The 22,323-nt window shown below is 45.0% G+C and overlaps 1 protein-coding gene across 4 annotated transcripts in view; it reads left to right on the forward strand.

Moving 5' to 3' along the window:
• LOC124792524 (G-protein coupled receptor Mth2-like) overlaps positions 1-22,323 on the forward strand; it is a 617,551-nt gene that overhangs the window by 508,884 nt on the left and 86,344 nt on the right. Inside the window, exon 1 of one of the 4 annotated variants that reach the window (XM_047257946.1) lies at positions 17,420-18,665. The exons of the other annotated variants lie outside the window; for them this stretch is intronic. Within the exon in view, the coding sequence (XP_047113902.1) occupies positions 17,432-18,665 (1,234 nt within the window). The 5' untranslated portion in view covers positions 17,420-17,431. Of the gene's footprint in view, positions 1-17,419; positions 18,666-22,323 lie in introns of those variants that run through there. 4 annotated transcript variants of the gene reach the window in all.

Consider the following 22,323-nt stretch of genomic DNA (forward strand, 5'->3'; position numbering starts at 1 on the left):
AAATTCATGGAGAAGAAGTAAAAACTTTGAGGTTCGCCGATGACATTGTAATTCTGTCAGAGACAGCAAAGGACTTGGAAGAGCAGTTGAACGGAATGGACAGTGTCTTGAAAGGAGGATATAAGATGAACATCAACAAAAGCAAAACGAGGATAATGGAATGTAGTCAAATTAAGTCGGGTGATGCTGAGGGAATTAGATTAGGAAATGAGACACTTAAAGTAGTAAAGGAGTTTTGCTATTTAGGGAGTAAAATAACCGATGATGGTCGAAGTAGAGAGGATATAAAATGTAGACTGGCAATGGCAAGGAAAGCATTTCTCAAGAAGAGAAATTTGTTAACATCAAGTATAGATTTAAGTGTCAGGAAGTCGTTTCTGAAAGTATTTGTATGGAGCGTAGCCATGTATGGAAGTGAAACATGGACGATAACTAGTTTGGACAAGAAGAGAATAGAAGCTTTCGAAATGTGGTGCTACAGAAGAATGCTGAAGATAAGGTGGGTAGATCACGCAACTAATGAGGAGGTACTGAATAGGATTGGGGAGAAGAGAAGTTTGTGGCACAACTTGACTAGAAGAAGGGATCGGTTGGTAGGACATGTTTTGAGGCATCAAGGGATCACCAATTTAGCATTGGAGGGCAGCGTGGAGGGTAAAAATCGTAGAGGGAGACCAAGAGATGAATACACTAAGCAGATTCAGAAGGATGTAGGTTGCAGTAGGTACTGGGAGATGAAGAAGCTTGCACAGGATAGAGTAGCATGGAGAGCTGCATCAAACCAGTCTCAGGACTGAAGACCACAACAACAACAAAAGTTTTACGAGTAAGGCTTGCTCACCTTGTCTAACCCATGTTGACTGTCTGCACCTGTAATGTACACTGATGTTTGTGTTTAAACCCTACGTCGCCGTACGAGTATCGGCGCCTAACGGCAAGTCGTGGCACAAACACTACTAACAACGCAATGGAAATGAGCGTGCGGCATTGTGGGCCGGGAGACCCCGGGGCATTCGGGGAAGTTGGGCCGTCGAAGGCAAGTACTTATTGTATTCGACGCCACATTGGGCGACTTGCGCGTCGGAGATAGGGATGAAATGATGATGAGGACAACAAAAAAATGGTTCAAATGGCTCTGAGCACTATGGGACTTAACATCTATGGTCATCAGTCCCCTAGAACTTAGAACTACTTAAACCTAACTAACCTAAGGACAGCACACAACACCCAGTCATCACGAGGCAGAGAAAATCCCTGACCCCGTGAGGACAACACAACACCCAGTCCCTGAGCAAAGACAATCTCCTGCCCCAGCTCAAATCCTGCATCACACAGTCTGAACGCCATTGCTATAAAGTAGGGTACGTATACGAACATAGTTTTCTGGCTACGCTGGCTCAAGTAGAGAAAATTTAATTACAGCCACTCCACATATGAAAGTGTGTACTATCGTAGCGACTCGGTGATGCTTTTCAAGGGTCACAGGTTCGACTTGAGGTTTATGTTACACAGTTTTTCTCCTGGAAACTACCTCGTTTACAACGTCGTACCACAGTGCACTCACACTAGAACTTAGTGTGGAATTGTTAATATTGCCCCACGTGAATTTCCATTCCTGTGAGGGTGCTGCTCTTCGATTTATTTAATCGTCCGTGAATTTGGGATGAGACTGTAAATCTGGCTGGTATTACGCTTGCGTGGGCTGTTTGGCATGTAACTGATTTTCGCGAAATAATCGATGAATATATTCCAATCCTGAGTTGATGTGGCCGATGTTAATTGGTGGAGTCCTGTCGTTGGAATCTAAACTAGCGGAAACAATTTATATTTTTTGTAATTCTTTGCTGGTTGACGTGTAGTATTCCAGCTGTACTCTTAATGACGATTGCTGTACACTATGATTGGATCCCTTTGAGTCACCCTAAGAATGTTATCCTGTAGTTGACTTTATATCCCTTTTCCAGATATACGGGGTGACAGTTATTGAAGTATATGAAATAAAATCGTCATAACTTCAGAACTGTTTGCGTTAGGACGTTCAACCCGCACGGATGGTCGCGGGGCATGATGGGAATTAGTTGTTGTCGGCCATTTGCGCGTGAAAATGTCATGGTACAGCGTGCCTGAGCGTATAGCCCATATGAAGGCCTACTGTGCGAGCAATAACATTCCAACTGCGGCTCAAAGGAAGTTTGCAACAGAGTTCAAGCTGACTACAACCGGTCCAAGAGTGCTAACAATCAATAATTTGATTCGCAAGTTTGAGAGAAAGAGTACAGTTCATGATGACAGTGTTGGCAATGTCGGTTGTCCAAAAAGGGTAAAAACGCCTGAAAACCAGCCCCAGGAAATCGATCAGACGGCAGCACAACAGGTGGGAATCAACCGGGAGGTACTGCGTCGAAATGTTGTTGAAGACCCGCATCACTCCCCATACAGAATTCAACACCATCAGCCATTAAGCCCCAGGGTCATTGAACAGCGATTGTGTTTCGCCAACACCATTGTTTACAGAAATGACGAACAGGACTTTCAACTGAATATGATTTGGTTTAGTGACGATGCCCACTTTCATTGGGATGTGTTCGTCAATAAGCAAAATTCGCGCATTTGGGGGACTGAGAATCCGCATTTCGCCATCAAGAAGTCTCTTCACCCTCAACGGGCGACCGTGTGGTGTGCAATGTACGGTCACGGAATAATAGGTGTGATGGTCCTTGATGACACGGTGACTCCGAACGGTACATGAAGGTTTCGGAAGATTATTTCATGCTCATTATCCAAAGTGACCCTGACTTCGACAAGATGTGGTTCATGCAAGACGGAGCTCGACCCCATCGAAGCAGGAGAGTGTTTGATGTCCTGGAGGAGCATATGCGACTCCTTTTTGTGGAGCTATATTAAAGACAAGGTGCACAGCAATAACTCCAAAACCATTGGTGAGATGTAAGTAGCCATTCAGGAGGTCATCGACGTTCCGACACTTCAGCGGGTCATGCAGAATTTCGCTATTCGCCTGCGCCATGTCATCGCCAATGATAGCAGGCATATACAACGTGTCATAACCTAAATCGGAATATCTGTAGAGATGTTTACATGTTGAATAAAGTGTCTGCAGTTTGTAACTAATTTACAATTTTTCATGTAATTCAGTAATTGTCACACTGTAGCAACAAGCGATGCTAGTATTTTATTCTGCTATATTCGTTGTAATGGAAAGTATCGCAGCCATGTGGTATATTCTGTTAAATACGTAGGTATGGAGAAAGGTGACTCTCTGTATTCGGCAAGACATCTTTATAGTGTGCTCTTTGACCGTATGCTATAGTGCAGTATGTTTCATTTCCCAATTCATTTTGATCATGCGCTTCGGATTCCGGGCCAACGTGTACCTAAACGTTTAAACTCTTTGTTGCCCTGTAGCTAGGTTTGGTCCACGTATACTGTTTGAAAACATAGGTGCATTAGTTTTGAATTGTTGGATCTGAGTATTCCTCCGCTTACATCTGCATATTTTGTTATTATTCGCCTAACTGCGTCAAACTCTTTTCCGGGGCTGACGATTACACTCACATCAACCGCGTAATCTTGGCATACTGCTTAAGTATTAAGTGCCTAACAGCCTTGTAGGAGACTACGCAGTTCATTCAGTAAAGATTCTATTACTATGGCGAACAGCGACATTGACAGGGAGCATCCCGACGTATTCCTTGCTTAATCGGCACCGGCTATCAGCTATCCATTGATCTTCGGGCTCGATCCTCTGTCGGTTACGCACTCATTTATTAAATTTTTGATTGGCTCACTAGAACCCGTTTTCTCCGTTGTCTGAACTAAAAATTGGTGATAAACTCTGCCAAAGTTTTTATTAAAATCTACAAAAGCTATTACTGATCTCGGATTGCATATCCATGTTAAATGTATAACATCTCTGTGCTCGACTAAAAGATTTATTTTTGACCGCCCTGTAGATGCACTGGCCTGGTACGGAGCAATCACTTTACGGAATATTTGTCTTATTCTATATTTTACAAGGCGCATGATAATTTTAACGTAAGAGGAAGGAAATTTTCCCCCATTACTCTTGGAAATCTGTGGTATGAGAACTATCATTTACTCCGTGAATTGTGAGGGGAAGATGTGATTTACTAAGAGTTCATTGTACGTCATGGTGAGTTCCTCTCCTACGATACCGCAAAACTCTTCGTAAATTTCGATGGGTAATCCAGCTAATCTACCAGCTTTCTTCTTGGGAGCGTCAATGATACGTTTGACGTCCTAATTTTTTATCCTAGTGATTAGTTCTTCGTTATCACATGAGTTAAGACACGATGTAATGCTGTGGGGGAAGTAATCCGCCGATGCCTCTTCTACTTTCAGTGTTAAGTAAAGATCTTTGTAACAGCTGACAGCGTATTCCTTGATCGTGCTTCGTCCACCATCATCTACAAGCTTTATCATTTTTTGTTTGACCTTTTTTGTTTCTCTTATTATATGATAGACGGATGCAGTTTCATGGCTGATGTCATCAATACCTGCAGCCCGTACTTTAATACCAGCTAAAGTTTCGCGCATTCTTGCTGTTACTTGTGTTTTAATTCTCTTAATTTCAGTTATGTTGTCCGTTATAGCAGCCGGTTGATTGCATAATTTTCGTAAAACCGTAAAGTAATGTTCCAGAGTGTTTCTCTTACAGTATTCTTTATTCCGTGCAAACCGGATGATGCGTTTCTTTATTTGCGGCTTTGCCCAGTTCGTCCACCACACGACTCGTTCTCGTTATCTGGCCCGTCTATTTAAACACGTGTTATTATCTAGTAGCGACATGTTCAATTACAACACACCATGCCCTAAGAAGTTTTCTGTCTGGTATGCGTAACTGTTACACGGAAAACGCAACGTTCAGAAAAGTTCAGCAATCATATCTCACGATCTTCTAGTTTAGTTAACATGTCTTTGCAGATACTGATCGTATCTAGTGCTCTGGCGGACTGGTTTCTCACGTACGTGTAGCGTGTAACCTTAGGAAGTATATATCTTTTTAACTCTGAGCTGAAGTTATGGTTTGGTTCTGGCCTGCTTTCCATACCACGCCCTAGTATTATATTTTGACATTTTGACATCCACAAATAAGAAGGACTCCTATTCCGTCTCGAAATTGTTCACTTCTCTCTCTCCTAGCATTTGTACCCGCTGGAGTATCCATGTTGAGATGGAACAAATCCTCTATCTGGACAGCAATGTCTCTTCCCGGCTCCAGGCATCCTTCATCTGCACAAAGTATGACCTCCATGTATAGAATCGCTGTTCCAGATTTTACACCAACACTAAGTATCGCATCAAATTCAAATACATCTGAAATCTTTAGCATGGTCACTTCTTGGATAAGATCTATGTGTACATCCGCGAGATATAAATAATGGGTTAAGCATTATAATTTTACGTCTGACTCAATTAGGTTGATGTTGACAGTCGCTATTTTATACTACTGCATGCTCATGTCCGTTATTGAAAGCCGTATGAACAGACTAAGATGTTTTCTGTGTTTTGCTTATGTGTCGCTGCCATCGGTTGTTCCTGTCGTTCACCTGCGTTCATAGTAACATCCTAGCGTGAGGAGAGTCAGCACTATCGTATCGTCCATTGCATTGTTTTTGTTGTTATTATGATTTTCCTCCTTGTACCCCAATCTGATTTTTTTGACCGGAATCGTTTCTAATAGGTTCACTTTCTGTTTCTCCTTTCTCGTCATTTTGTATTCTCTCTCCGCTTCCTTCTTATTCCTGGCCGGGTCGGGAATTTTCTCCGTCCGGAGACTGGGTGTTTGTGCTGTCCTCATCATCTTGCCATCATTCGGGAAGTGGCGAGGTTGGAACTGGAAAGATTGTGAACTTGTACGGGCGCTGATGACCTCGATGTTGAGCGCCCCACAAACCAACATCATCATCATTATCATTTTCCTTCTTTTTGTTCTATGTCCTACATTTGGATTGGGTTTGACTATCCCGCTTGGTGCCTTCGCAGCACCTTGAGGTTTTGTAGCCTTCTGATTACTGCTACTTCCCTTCGCTGCCCTTACTGCGTGCTTAAAAAAAATGTTCAAATGTGTATGAAATCTTATGGGACTTAACTGCTAAGGTCATCAGTCCCTAAGCTTACACACTACTTAACCTAAATCATCCCAAGGACAAACACACACACCCATGCCCGAGGGAGGACTCGAACACCCGCCGGGATCAGCCGCACAGTCCATGACTGTAGCGCTGTGTGTTTCGCTGAGTCTGTGTTTCCGCACGAACTTCCAATTTACTTTCCTCTTTACATGATTCAGTAACAACTGTTGTGGTTGCACTCAGCTGTTCCAGTGTTGTTGTCTGGCGTGCGGCTTCCTGAAGCTGTTAATGTTTACTTTCCTGCTGTGGACGTCTCAAGGGGCTCGCCACGTCTGGTTGTCAGGATTGGTCAACATCTGTTTCCGCGTAAGTTTCTGCTTCCATTTCGGATCCATCATGTGTTGCTGTAACGTTGCCGGCCTTCTGTGTCCTGGCTACATGTGACGATTTCGCTTGTGGGCCCTCTGCGCAGCTCGTACTGCTATTTTCGAGTGGGTGTGTCTTCTCTTGTTGGTCCATATCTATCTTGCTGTTGACGTTTCTTGGTCTCTGTGGCTGTTTTCCTGGAAAGTAGTTCCAGACTGGTTCGTTTCATCCTTTTCAGCGTTGTCTGATGCCTCATGTAAACTAGTTTTTTGCTGGTCCCTTATTGAGGGATGGGAGCCCCTCTGCAGCTGAAATAGGAGACTGTTCAGTTGAATACCATGGGAGTATTCTCGGTGTTGCCGTTGCGTTGCTTGAGGCGATCCGTTCGTGTGCCTCTGATCTTGTCCGCCGTTGCAGGTTATTTCACAGAATAAACACCGCCGTGGACAGTTTTCTCGAAGGTTCCCTGGCTAATTGCACACGTGACATGTGGGAGTTTGCCCGACGTGTATTACGTGTTGCTTACAGCTAACTTCAAGAATGGGGGACGGAATATCGGACGTAAGAAACATTCCAATGGATCCAATCCAGTTGTAGTACTGAATCTTGTATCCATTAGACCGGTTTCGAATTAGACACGTTTCCTTGCCCATAATTAAAGTCTCATTCTTTCTACGTGGTGTGACTAGTTCCGAACTCCTTGGATTATCTTCAGATCTAATGGTTGCGTCAGCAACCCGCCGTGTCCGTATCGGGACTATACGTCAGAATACTAACGCAAATGCATAGATTAAGAGAGATCGAAGTTAGTCATACTGCATAAAAAGATGTTCACCTGCCACTGAAAAATAAATGACAAGTTAAAATCGTTATAAATACCGAATGTGTCTGAGTCGAGCTCACACACTATGTAGTTGCTTTGGCTTGATGTTTATCTAGACACTTATTACTCATTGTACTAATTATTACAGCTTTAAACATACACTGAAGCACCAAAGAAACTGGTACAGGCATGTGTGTTCAAAAAATGGTTCAAATGGCTCTGAGCACTATGGGACTTAACTTCTGAGGTCATCAGTCCCCTAGAAGTCAGAACTACTTAAACCTAACTAACCTAAGGACATCACACACATCCATGCCCGAGGCAGGATTCGAACCTGCGACCGTAGCGGTCGCGCGGTTCCAGACTGTAGCGCCTAGAACCCCGGCCGGTGAATGCGTATTCAAATACAGAGATTCACATGTAAACAGGCAGAATATGGCGCTGCGGTCGGCAACGGCTGTATAATACAAGTGTCTGGCGCTGTTGTTAAATCGCTTACTGCTGCTACAATGGCAGGTTATCAAGATTTAAGTGAGTCTGAACGCGTGTTATAGTCGGCGCACGAGCGATGGAACATAGCATCTCCGAGGCAGCGATGAAGTGGAGATTTTCCGGTACAATCATTTTACGAGCGTAACGTGAATATCAGGAATCCGGTAAAACATCAAACGTCCGACATCGCTGTGGCCGGAAAAAGATCCTGCAACAACGGGACCAACGACGACTGAAGAGAATCGTTCAACTTGACGCAAGTGCAGCCCTTCCGCAGATTGCTGCAGATTTCAAGCTGGGCCATCAGCAAGTGTCAGCGTGCGAACTATTCAACGATATATCATCGATAGGGGCTTTTCGGGACTGAAGGCCCAGTCGTGTACCATTGATGACTGCACGACGCAACGCTTTGTGTCTCGCCTGAGCCCGTCAACGTCAACATTGTTCTGTTCGTGACTGGAAGCATGTTGCCTAGTCGGACAATTCTCGTTTCAAATTGTATCGAGCGGATGGACGTGTACAGGTATGGAAACAACCTTATGAATCCATGGACCCTGCATGTCAGCAGGGGACTGTTCAAGCTGGTGGAGGCTCTGTAACGGTGCGGGGCGTGTGCGGTAGGAGTGATTGGGACCTCTGATACATCTAGATACGACACGGACAGGGGTCACGTACGTATGCATCGTGCCTGATCACCTGCATCCATTCATGTCCATTACGCATTCCGACGGACCGGGGGAATTCCTGCAGAACAATGCGACACCCCCACACGTCCAGAATTGCTACAAAGTGGATCCAGGCACACTCTTCTGCGTTTTAACACTCCCACTGGTCACTAAACTCCCCAGACATGAAGACTATTGAGCATATCTGGGATGCCTTAGAACATGCTGTTCAGAAGAGATCTCCACAGCGTCATACTCTTACTGATTTATGAACAGCCCTGCAGGATTCGTGGCGTCAGTTCCCTCCAGCACTGCTTCAGACATTGGTCGAGTCCATGCCACGTCGTGTTGCAAACTTCTGCGTGCTCACGGGGGCCCTTCACGATATTAGGCAGCTGTACCAGTTTCTTTGGTCCTTCAGTGTATCACTACCTTAACATTATATAGTTCAGCACTATCCATAATACATCCAGTTTTGGTTTAGGTACCCTTGCCTGTTCCAGTTTCAACTGCATCTGATCTTATCTCTTATTAGGATGTCCAACTTTTTTTTTTCATTGATGTGTATATTTGGTTATTAATTTAGACATTCCGATAGCCTTTGAATGTGTTCGTGCCATTTCTTGGTGCACTCCTCTATTTTCTGAAGTGCGGTGCTGATGCCCAGTTCATTTCCACTCTCACTACTCTTTTTCCGATCTATGACTTTTTAACGAGCTAGTATTCTTAGGTGTCTCGTCTCTGCTGCTTCAGTCCTCCTGCTTCGTTTAGAGTCCAAGTCTCTGACACATTAAAATTGGTACTGCTTTCATATTAACAGTTTTATCGACAGCACTATGTACGTTGAGCGTTAGTAAAAAAAAAAAATGTTCGAACGTGTGTGAATTCCTAAGGGACCAAACTGCTGAGGTCGTCGGTTCCTAGACTTGCACACAACTTAAACTCACTTAAAGTAACTTATGCTAAGTACAACGCACACATCCATGCCCGAAGGAGGACTCGAACCTCCGGCGGAGTGGCTGCGCAATCCGTGACATGGCGGCTCAAACCGCGCGGCCACTCCGCGCGGCTGCGTTAGTCAACTTACCCAAGATCTGGTTGTGAATAATGCTCGAAGGTAAGTTCCAAACCTCTGAATGCATCGAATAACATTTACAAAGGACGTATGGTTCAAATGGCTCTGAGCACTATGGGACTTAACATCTGAGGTCATCAGTCCCCTAGAACGTAGAACTACTAAAACCTAACTAACCTAAGGACATACATCACTCACATCCATGCCCGAGGCAGGATTCGAACCCGCGACCGTAGCGGTCACGCGGTTCCAGACTGTAGCGCCTAGAACCGCTCGGTCAACCCGGTCGGCTACGAAGGACAGTCAAATGAAAACGAGACAGCTGGAAAAAAAAGAAATGAACTATTTATTATTTCAAACATAACACATTTCTTACAATGGGAGACAAGACGGTCAACGCCTTCATGAAAAAATGTTTGCGGTTGTGTATAGAGCAATGATAGTAACCAGGTTTGCACCTCTTCGTCCGAAGCAAATCAACGGCCACGAATATCTTTCCTCAGGGCTCTAAAAATGTATAAATAGCATGGGGAGGGATCTGGACTGTATGGAAGATGTATCAGGGTTTCCCAGTGGAGCTCCTACAGCGTGGTCGAAAGATGTGGGGCCACCACATGTAGCCAAGTTTCTTTCGAGTTCGTTGCAGATGTTTCGCTGGGAAGCTCTTACTCATTCTCCGTACAGTCCCGATCCCTCCCCTCGCGATTTTCATGTTTTTGGAGCCGTGAAGAAACACCTACGTGGCCATCGATTTTCTTCGGACGAAGAGGTGCACGTCTGGATACAATAATGATTTCGTAGTCGAACGCAAACATTTTTCCATGAAGGCACTGACCATCTTGTCTCACAGTGGGGTAAATGTGTCAACAGTTACGGGGATTATTTTTCAAATAATAAACAGTTTACTTACTTTTTTCCATCTGTCTCATCTTCATTTGACAGCCGCTTACAGAACTACAGTCATCGTAGACCAAAAACATAATAAAGTTACATGAAACAACAAGTTTACTGTTACCAGTCACTGTTTATCTATCTCCGCGTTTGAAAGGTTTAAACATCCATCATCAGATCAGGCGGATTTACATTTGTTAATATGGCATGTGTGTGTGTGTATGTGTTGTGTTACGATTTTTTTTAAGGAACTTATGGCATCGTCTCCAGTGGTCGCAGTTTCCTATCACTTTCACATTTTGTAAACAAGTATGTATTTGTTTACAAAATATAACAGTGATGTGTTACGACAGTGAAAGGAACCTGTGACCACTGGAGACAGTGCCATAAGTTCCTTCAAAAAAAATCTTAACGCAACACACACACAAGTCGTACTAACAAATGTAAATCCACCTGATGATGGAGATTTAAACCTTTGAAACTCGTCGTGGAGATAATAAAAAGTGACTGGTAACAGTAAACTTGTTGTTTTATTTAATGTCAATAACAGCCACGGTAAAGCCTAAACTAAAATGTTCGCATTTAGACATAATAAAGTATTTGATAACTGGAGCTCAGTTGTCTCCTCAGTTGCAAATTCAAAAACCGCTATCCAACAGCCACCGATCAATAAAGTTTGACGTGTGTAAGCGCCTTTCTAGGATAATATTATTTGACTGTGGTGCTCTGCAAGCGGAAGATGTCTGGTCGAAACCTGTTTCCTCTTGCACTCCCCTCAGCTCTTCCCCCCCGCTCCTTCCTGCTCTGAAGGCTATCCCGCCTCCCCAGCGTCTCAGGTTGACCACATTCCCCACAGGCAGCACGCACGATATATTAAATAGGTTACGGCCGCAGGACCGAGTTTCCTCGCTGTACCCAGAAGAAAGTCCTGCGGAAGTCTGTTCAAAGAACAGGCTTTCGTAACTACTGTTTCTCAGAATGTCTGGTAATTTATTCTGTGATAAAATTTCTCATAGCTAATATGGTCATTTTTGTAACCATCGGCTCAGTTAAAATATAAATAGTAGGAATAATAAAAGTTTAGATAAAGACAGAAGGGCACTTCCTTCTCTCCCGAAAAGGTGTCAGTTATTGAGAAGCACACATTTTTTCGTAATTTGTCGGCAACCACAAAATTTACCGGTAGTTATTAACAAACTATTTTTACAGAGGGGCCTTGAGCATTTACTAACAGCCAACTGCTTCTACATTGCATTAGTTTGCAAATGAAACTAGCTTCTTTTTTTATTTGTTCGGCACCCTTGAGAGTTATTTAGCACTGAGTCTGTATAATTAACATTAATCCAATACCTATTAATTCTTTTCCAAATATGCATTCTGTATTTGGCTTTTCTGACGCGTTCTCCCCTACTACTTGGAATGAGCAATGAACTTAATCTAATCAAATCTGAGAAAGTTAGTGTCGCCCAAATGTGCAGCGACAACATCTTCTTTGTACAGCTTCTAATAATTAAACGTGGAAATTCACTACACGGAAATCCACCTTTTTAATGAGCTGCCCCGCTAACTACGTACAGTTGACGTCACTGCACCAAATAAATATGTTATACTGTGTTAAAGTAGCGATAAACAAATGGATACAAATTGTTCCTACGGAGCACGCTGAACGAAAACCGAAACAATCTTTCGTATACTGCAGAATATTTACTATCCGCTTGTCGCTCTTTCCGTGTAATTTAATCATTTTATCATAAAGATAAATGGTTTTTTCGTACTTTCCGAATGATCGTGTCGCTGTCCTAGCAGTCCACGTCACAGATTCGAAAATAATGTAGGCCTAATAACTCACGATCACGACGAATGCATTGTGTTTCCCCCTTGTGACGGGAGGCAGCTGCTGAAACGAAGTGTGGTTCTTAATGTGGTGTGTGATCGTCACGAGTGGCAGCGCACCTGCAACGCACTCCCCCACTGATCACAAGGTTGGTGAGGAGTTCTTGAGGTGGGCGTTCCATACCGCCACCAGCGCAGTTGCCAACTGGTAGTTGGTCGTCGGTGCATGTGGATGTGCTTCTATACGTCTCTCGACAAATACTCGATGTCTTTTGAGTGGGGCAAGGCGCAGGCCGGTCCATTCGCTGAATACCCTCTCGTTTCAAGGCAGTTCGATGAGGTCGCGCAGGCAGGGTCGAATGCACCCCTGAAAATACGCACATCTGGAAGGAGTACAGTGCCACAATAACGTCGCCCGGTGAGCGTATCGTGTTACAAAAGTTGGAGGTCAGTACGCCCACGCAACATTATGCCTTCCCACTCTATAACATCTGGGTCAGAAAAACTAACGGGTTCGACTATGTTCCTGGGTGCGTTACGTGTTCCAACTCTCGCCATATGAGGGTAAGTCACTCCTGAGACTGAATCTGCTTCTCCGAGAAGAGCCCGCGATCCCATTCCTCGTTGGTCCAGTCCATTTGCTCTTGTCAACATCGCAAACGGTGCCGCTGACGTGGCGTTGTCATCGGAACACAAGGTAATGGTCATCGGGCAATGAGCGCCCTACTGCAGTCGCCTTTCCACAGTGGAATGTGAGATTGGGTGCCTTGCAGTCCTGTTAAATATGGTTGCAATTGCACCTGCTCTTTGATGTGAGTTCCTTCTTGCCTATTGCACAATGTGGTGGTCATCCGCTGCTGTATTTCACCGTGACTGACCATCTCCTCTCCTACGATAGCAGTGCCTGTGGTTCGGAATGCTCGCCTTGCATGTGAAACAATGTTGTGAGGAATACCAAACTCCTGGGCTACATTCGTCACACTTAGTCCTCTTCCTAGTTTGCTAATGGTTCTTCCACGCGTCGGGCGATCCAGATGTCCTCTCCGGATCATAAAGCAAAGAAGAAAACAGTGCACCGTAACTGATCGCTGGCTGACACACACAAATATATATATACACACACACACACAGCGTATTTTCCTGTTCTTGCAACTGCCTCGTGTCGCGGTACCAGCCCCATTTGCCGCTGTAGTCACGCCTGACGTCCAGCTTTCTGTGCGCGACTGGGAGACGTCTGACAACATGCTCCCCCACTTTCATTCATTTTTTCTATTATTAAGATGTCATGTTACATTATCTATCTCGTCGTCAAGTTTTGCAAAGCAGTGTACAAAGGTATTAGAGTTTATTTGAAGATACAAGGAGATATGTGTTGATGTAATCACTTATTTAAAAGCTTAATAACCAAGAACTTTACCTGTCTTTTCCTCTCGAAGTTTCGTCTAATTACTCTACCTAATAAAATCCTGCATTTCAGTGACAGAGGAGACACTTCACTCTCTAAAGACTTTAGTGAAACATACCGATATACATTGGCCGGACTCATCTAACTAAGCTTAACGCTGATGTCAGAATACAAAATGCAGAATATTTTACTCACAGTTCTTCACTTACAAACATTTTTCCCTAGTGGTTTTACCGCTATGTGAGACTGACCATCACCTCACGTGTGTAGACATTCGCACTTTTGGAGAAAACAGCGACTCAGAAATTTTCAGAGATTCCGTTGTATATGAAGAACAGATTGGAAAATCTTAGGACATACCGAAAACCACCGTTAACAGAATACCACAACATGGCACTTCTTTGCGTGACCGTAGGTGGCGAGTTATTTGTGCCGACTTACGAACTATTATTTGACTATCGGCTAACTTCAGCATGTATGTTTTTGATAAGGCATGTAATAAATGGAGAATAGTACATCGCCCATTGGATATCAGTGTGGATTGTGCCGAACACATTGTAAAAGCGATTACTGTACTTCAGTATAGAGATGGATTTAAACACGAAGACATATTAGAGGAAAATCTTATAAGTACGAAGGTTATTTGGAAAGTAAGGAACGATCGGTCGCGAAATGGGAACCACAGTTAAAATCTGATGAAGTTTTGCACAGGTGTGTTGGGCAGTGTCTCTATTATGCCCGTCGATCGCATTACGCCGTTCTTTTTAGTTCTGAGCACACAGGGAGCACTTAAAGATACCTACGATAGTATCTCCCGCCAAGTACGAGGGCCTGGTGAGAAATTTCGCCTGAAGCTATGCAGCCACATTACATAACTCTCGCGCGTTTTCTTCTTCAAGACAATTCTCAGCCGCATTCCACAAGAGCAATGAAGATGCTCCTGCATCGTTTTCAATTGGAAATGTTTGGTTACCCACAATACAGCCCGTAATTGTCTCCCTCTGAGTTTCATCTCTTCTCACGTGAACCGCTGGCTATGAAGACAACATTTTGGCACAGACAACGAGCTGTAGGCCAACGTAGAGAATTGGCGGAAAGCACTGGCGGCTGCCTTCTATAACGAGGTGATTGGAAAGTTGGTACAACGCTACGACAAACGTCTAAGTCGGATCGGCGACTATGGTAATAAGTAGCTGGAAGTTGTAGCTAACTGTTGCAAATAAAACAGTTTTGATTTTCACTGTGGTTTCCATTTCGCGACCTGTCGTTCCTTACTTTCCGAATAGCCATCGTATAAATGCTACCCAAAATGAAACACCCATTTCATCAGCGGATAACGTTCGGACTTAATTCACCAGCTAGTCTGTTAATGAAGGTACACTTGAATATGCAGACCGCATGATACGAACGAAAGTCTACTTGTTAACGATAAAGTTTTTCTTACCTACGGTTTTTGAGAGAGTTCCCTGACAGACGTTCAAAACAAATTCTTCCCAGGCTTACCGTCTCAAAATTTTATTTATGTAAGATTACGACACTATATTCCAAATTTCAGGCCATTTTTCTACTTTGTCATTTAGTACAAGCAGATCGATGCCAGTATTCTCGCCTTCGGTTTCACTCATTTTTCGCAGTGTCCAACAAACAAAAGTAACAGAAACACACAAAAAATACGTATGGCCACAACGGAAGCGCACCTTCAAATGTCAAATGAGCAGCACAAGGGAGCATTGTGAACTGAGGTGACAAAAGCCATGGGATACTTCCTAATATCGAGTCGGACCAGTTTCTCTTCGGCGTAGTGCAGCAACTCGACGTGGCATGGACTCAACCAGTCGTTGGAAATCACCTGCAGAAAAACTGAGCCATGCAGCCTCTATGGCCGTCTATAATTGCAAAAGTATTGCCAGTGCAGGATGTTGTGCACGAACTGACCTCTCGATTATGTCCCATAAATGTTCGTGGGATTCATGTCGGGCGATCTGTGTGGCCAAATCATTCGCTTGAATTGTCCAGAACGTTCTTCATATCAATCGCGAATAACTGTGGCCCGGTGACGTGGCGCATTGTCATCCATAAAAATTCCATCGTTGTTTGGGAATATGAAGTCCACCAATGACTGCAAATGATCCCCAAGTCCAGTCAATGATGGGTTTAGTTTGACCAGAGGACCCAGTGCATTCCATATAAACACAGCCCACACCGTTATGGAGCAGTCAACAGCTTGCAAAGTACCTTGTTGACAACTTGGGTCCATGTCTTTGTGCGATCTGCACCACGCTTGAACCCTTCCATCAGCTCTTACAAACTGAAGTCGGATCTCATATGATCAGGTCACGGTTTTCCTGTCGTCTAGGGTCCAATGGATATGGTCACGAGCCTAGGAGAGCCACTGCAGGCTATCTCGTGCTTATAGCAAAGGCACTCGCGTCGGTCGTCTGCCGACATAGCCCACCGACGCCAAATTGGGTTCAAAATGGTTCATATGGCTCTGAGCAATATGGGACTTAATATCTGAGGTCATCAGTTCCCTAGAACTTAGAACGGCTTAAACTTAACTAACCTAAGGACATCACACACATCCACGCCCGAGGCAGGATTCGAACCTGTGACCGTAGCAGTCGTGCGGTTCCAGACTGAAGCGCCTAGAACCGCTCGGCCACACCGTCTGGAGCCAAATTGAGCCGCACTGTCCTAACGGGCACGTTCCTCATACATCTCACCTTGATTTCTGGGGCTATTTCACTCAGTTTTCATAGTGTGTTAGCAATGATAGCTCTACGCAAACGTCGCTGCTCTCGGTCGTTAAGTGAAAGCCGTCGGCCAGTGCGTTTCCGTGGTGAGAAGTAACGCCTGAATTTTTGTGTTCTTGGCACACTCTTGAAACTGTGGATCTCGGAATATTGAAATTGCTAACGATTTCCGAAATAGAATATTCCATGCTTCTGGCTCTAGCAATCATTCCACGTTCAAAAGCTGTTAATTCCCATCGTGCGGCCATAATTACATCAGAAATCTTTTCACATGAATCATCTGAGTAGCCGGTCGGATTGACCGAGCGGTTCTAGGCGCTTCAGTCCGGAACCGCGCGATTGCTACGGTCGCAGGTTCGAATCCTGCCTCGGGCATGGATGTGTGTGATGTCCTTAGGTTAGTTAGGTTTAAGTAGTTCTAAGTTCCAGGGACTGATGTCCTCAGATGTTAAGTCCCATAGTGCTCAGAGCCATTTGAACCATTTTCATCTGAGTGCAAATGACAGCTCCGCCAATGCCTTGCCCTTTTATACATTGTGTAGGCGATACTACTGCCATCTGTATATGTGCCTATCGCTATCCCATACTTTAGTAACCTCAGTGTATCTTTCTAACAGCGCGTCAAAGCGCGTTTGTCGAACTGGCTTGTCTGCGTCTAAAGACTTCCAGTGTTCATGTGAGCGGCTGTAAGTCGAATGTTAGCTGTTTAAACGCGCGATTCGAAAACGCGCGTCGGCTTTCCGTCATGTGAACATAACAATTGGTAACGGACAAACCAGCGTGTCAGTGACGGGCCGACCTTTAACACCGGCAAAATCGCAGCAGCCGGCACCTTGCGCGATTTGCAACAGCGGCAGCAGTCGTGAGTCGGCTACGATAAATCGGTGGCTTCTCGGCAATCAAGGCGGGACGGGAAGTGGACGGCCGGGTGGCTGGAGGTGGGAGCAGCGCCTGGGCCCAGAGAGCGGTGCGGCTCAGCCGCCTGGTCAGTGCGTCTCGACTACTCACAGCGGCCATGACGCTGTGGCTACAGGTCGCTTTCTTGCTGGCGCTCGCGACAACCACCGCCGCCGCCGACCAGCCGTGCCCTGTCGGGCTGTCTGCGCCAGTGCGCGGCGCCAACCGCACACTCACAATGCCCGACGGATCGTCGTTCGAGGCGCAGCTGTGGAGCGACGGCTCCAGGGCGTGCCCCTGCCTGCAGCGCGGCTGCATTCGCAAGTGCTGCCCCGCGGGCTACGTCTCCGACATATGGGGCGACTGCGTCCCAGTATCGCGCAACACCACATCCAGCCGCCTCCCTCTGACGCCAGCTCAGGATCGCCAGTCTTCCGACAAACACTTGCCCAGACTGGATGCGTTCGTTCCGAAACTGGTTTCACTCGTGGAGCGATTGCAGAACAGTTCCGGCGGCAATGTTACCACGCCAATGGATAGCTCGGGGGGTGTCCGAAAAGATGAAGTGATCAGGAACCTTTCGAGCGCATTACTAAAGTGTCTTCCGGCCGCTCCCGATGTCGATTCTGGTAAGAGGCGCCTCTCCAGCGACGACTGCGCACTACTCTCCACGACAGCCGACGGGCAGCTGTCGACTGTCCGACTGCGAGAAGCCGTGAGGGCGCTGTCGACTGAACTGAGCAATGTTTACCCGACCGCCGCCGACGCAGACAGTGCAGGAGTCGGCGAACTTGTCGACGAACTGAAAGAATATCTTGCGAACATTTCAACGGAACTCTCAGAGAATAATACGGAAGTCGTTGACGATAAGGAGCGCGTCCCCGGCGCTGTCGAGACGCTGCTGTCCTTGATAGCCGACAAGACGCAGGCACCGTTGCGGGATATGTTCGTCCTGTACGGCACGGCGTGCCCCTGCAACCGGTACGAAGTCGACGACGCGTTCGAGATGCTAGACAACGGCACGCTGACGTTCGAGTCGTTCATGGTGCCGGCGAGCGACTACTGCTTGGACGAGACGGTGGGCGGCAACCTGACACTTTACCTGTGCTTCCCCGAGACGGAGTGCCCTCTGGAGGAGAAGGACGCGCTCTTCTTCTACCCGGCGGGCACGGTGCTGTCGCTGCCCTTTCTGGCCGCCACGTTCATCGTGTATGCGCTCTTCGAGGAGCTCCGCAACCGGGTGGGCACGGCGCTTATGTGCTACGTGGCCGCACTCTTCGTCGCCTACGCGCTGCTAGCAGCCGTCCAGATCAGTTTGGGATACGTGAGCATAGCCTTCTGCCTCACCGCAGGTACGGGCAGCCGCGCGCTCCGCTTATCGCTCAGTACTCGACGGCAACAAACCTGACCTCCAATTTGGCTTCATCCATTGTCAATGACCCGAATGTTCTTCACAGATGCTGGGTGTTCTAAATCCTTAGCGTCTGCATTACACAGAGGGTAAAAACGTGAAATCCCTACACTGGCACAGATCGACCGCCGTGTCATCCCCCCTCCCTCCCCCCCCCCCCCCCCCGCCCACCCTAATGGCGTCGCTGGATGCGGTACGGCGCTTTCCTGCCCGTTGTCAGCTTTCGTGACCTGCTTACTTACATTACTTTTGATATGACAGAAAATTTGTGTGTATAACAAGCAAAATCCGCCAAAATAAGAATCAAACTGTTACATCTAAAAGTAAATATTTTTCTAATAACCTATTTTACTGGAATACTGAGACTTGTTGCAAGCGCCTTTACTTTTATAGAATTATATGGTACGGTGAATTCCAGTTTTAATAGCTTGGCAAGTTGCAAAACAAAAATCGTAAAATATTTGGCATGCTGTGCACGTAGTCATAAGTTAACCAGCCTATTACGAGCCATCAAGTTACAGACAAAATAAATTATGATCTCTTACTATAGGTTATCCGTCTTGAGCTGGCTGCAATTTAATTAAAAATAATTACACCAGACGCGTTTCGCTTTTCTTTATAAACCATCTTCAGTGGTTATTCTGCAAAATGGATACATACGTTTGTACATTTTTGTTGTTTTAGTTTACAAACAGCGCTTTGTTTATGTAGTTGGTCTGCAAGTTACTTACGGTGTTTCTTTACATACTCTGCTCCTTCCCTCCTTGCCAGCAGTCGTTGGCGTCGACAGACTTCGTTTCACATTTGCACTTAAATACAAACATATTAAATTAAGATAAACGACAAAGTGAAAGCAGGTACACCAAATGATAACTACGTTCCAGCTGGCTTGGACAGTCTGATGAAATAATTCAAATAGATGTCACACCTTTCCTTGCAACCAGTAAATTCAGTACTCGGAGTTTCTTTATGTAACCCACAGCTGTCTTACGAGTAGCCATTGTGAAGTCATATCCACTGCACTGCAATATTTTGTCATGCGTCCAAAGGCCTCATTTAGCTTCTGTAACATTTACTTCTGTGACATACGTGCCACAATCTATGCATCCTTGTGGACTTTTCCTGTTGTCTTGGTCTATACCTCCACTAATCTTGAAACTGCAATTTACCACTTGCCGTTCGTTCTTCATTGTCTATTCCAGGTTCTTTATGCAAGGTCATGGGAATACTAAGGCTTTTCACAGCAGTTTACGTCACATGCTGAAATGCCATTTTGGCGCCCATTGCATAGCCTGATTTAAAATAACTTTGTAAAAAAAATATTTTGTTAAATTTCCTCGATGCTGGCCTCGGCAAAGAGTTAACCACCAGTGTTAATACTACTCAGTGTTAATACCAAACAGCTACGGAGGTGGACTGATGTTATACAGATGGTAGAGGACCATTATAATCGAAAGTACGATCATATGGGGTATCAAAGGAAATTTGTGACTGGATTGACGACTTTTTGGTAGGGAGGACGCAGAATGTTATCTTGGGTGCAGAGTCATCCACAGATGTGGAAGGACCTTCAGGTGTGCACTAACGAAATGTGTTGAGAACCTTGCTGTCCGTCTTGAATGTTAATTGTAACCTCACACTTTTCGCAGATGATGCAGTTATCTACAATTAAATACGATCACACAGTCGTAGCTAAAGGAGGTGACAGGCTGTGGTTCTTTGGTACAGTAGTAGGGAAATGCAGTCACACTACAAAGTAGATTGCTTACAAAATACTCGTTTGACGCATCCTAGACCACTGCTCAGATATGTGGGACCCTTACCAATAAGACTAACAGGTGATATTAAACGTATTTAGAGAAGGACAAAACGAAAAGTCACAGGTTTATTCGATCCATGGTAAGGTGTCACGGAAACTGAACTGGCAAACGGCTGAAGATAGACGCAAAGTCTAAAGAGAAACCACTTTCAAAGTTTCAAGAACCACCCTTAAATAATGAATCTGTAAATATACGATAACCCCCTTCTTATCGCTCCTGTAGGTATCGCGAGGTCAAGACCAATTATAGAGCGCACACAGATATTTTAACAATCATTCTTCCCGCACATAAAACATGAATGGAACGGGGAATATGAAAAAGTTCTAATACAGATAAAATACGTCCTCTGAAATAAAGCAGTGTTGCTCGGAAACGGATATTCAATTTCTTATTCTCAGGATCAATTGTCACTCTACAGCGGAGTGTGTGTGCTGATTTGAAACTTCCCCACAGATTAAAACTATGTATCGAGCCGGGACTTGAACCTGCGACCTTTTCCTTTCGCGGACAAGTGCTCCACCAACTGCGTTCTCCATGCAAAGGTCATGACCCTCTTCCCTCCTCACAGTTTTACTCTTCCCCCAATGCCTCTCTCCTACCTTCAGAATTTCACAGAAGTTCTCCTGCGAACCTTGTGTTCATGTCCCGGTACGGCACACTGTTTTAGTCTGAAGCAATTAGTGCTATCTACTGAGGCTTGACTCCATATTTCTAGATTTCAAGAAGATTTTTGATGCATTTTTCCACAGGCGGCTTCAAATCATTGCATGCCTATGGAATATCGTTTCAGTTGTGCGACTGGATTCACGATTCCCAGTCAAAAAGACCACAGTTCGCGGTAAATGACGGGGAGCCATGCAGTGAAACCGTAGTAATGTCTGAGGTTCCTCAACGAAGTATTTGGGCCCTCTACTGTTATTAATATTTATAATCGATTTAGGAGACAATCTGAGTAGCCCTCTTAGATTGCTTGCAGATGACACTGTCGTTTACTGTCTAGTTACATCATCAGAAGATCAAACGAACTGTCAAATAATTTAGACAAGATATCTGCGTGGTGCAAAAAGTGGTAACTTATCTCAAACAACAAAAAGAGTGAGGTCTTCCACTTGAATACTACATAAATTCCGATAAATTTCGATAACACGTTTAATCCCTCAAATATAACGTTGCCGATTCAACTAAATATCTAGGGATTATAATTACGAACAACTTAAAACGGAACCATCACATAGAAAATGTGAGGGGGAGGGGGACGCGAACCAAAGACTGCGTTCTTATTGGCAGAACACTTAGAAGATGCCACAAGTCTACGAAAAGGCTGCCTATACTATGCTTGATAGTAACTATCTGCAGTATTTATGCACGGCATTGGACCCTTATCAGATATGACTCACGAACGGCATCGAAAAAGTACAAAGAAGAGCATGTAGTTTTGTATTATCGCGAAATAGGGGAGGGAGTGTCACGCATGTGCTAACCGAGTTGGGATTGCAACGACTAAAAGAAAGGCCTTTTCGCTCCGGCAAGAGTTTTTTACGAAACTGAGGTGGCTCCCATGGTGACGGCACTGTCGCATTTTCACACAGGAAGATAAGAGATGGTGATGGTAATAAGCAAGTGCCGGTCTTCTTCCAAGTAGCGAGCTGTCACGCACTAAACTTGTGACATGAGCTAAACTTTACTCGACAACAGTCATCTACTACACTACTTACTGTCACCCCGCCGATATTCAGCTACAATGTAACGTGTTTGATATGAGAAGAAACCCAGAACGCT

This window comes from Schistocerca piceifrons, chromosome 1, assembly GCF_021461385.2.
Source record: "Schistocerca piceifrons isolate TAMUIC-IGC-003096 chromosome 1, iqSchPice1.1, whole genome shotgun sequence".
Taxonomy (NCBI): Eukaryota; Metazoa; Arthropoda; class Insecta; order Orthoptera; family Acrididae; genus Schistocerca; species Schistocerca piceifrons.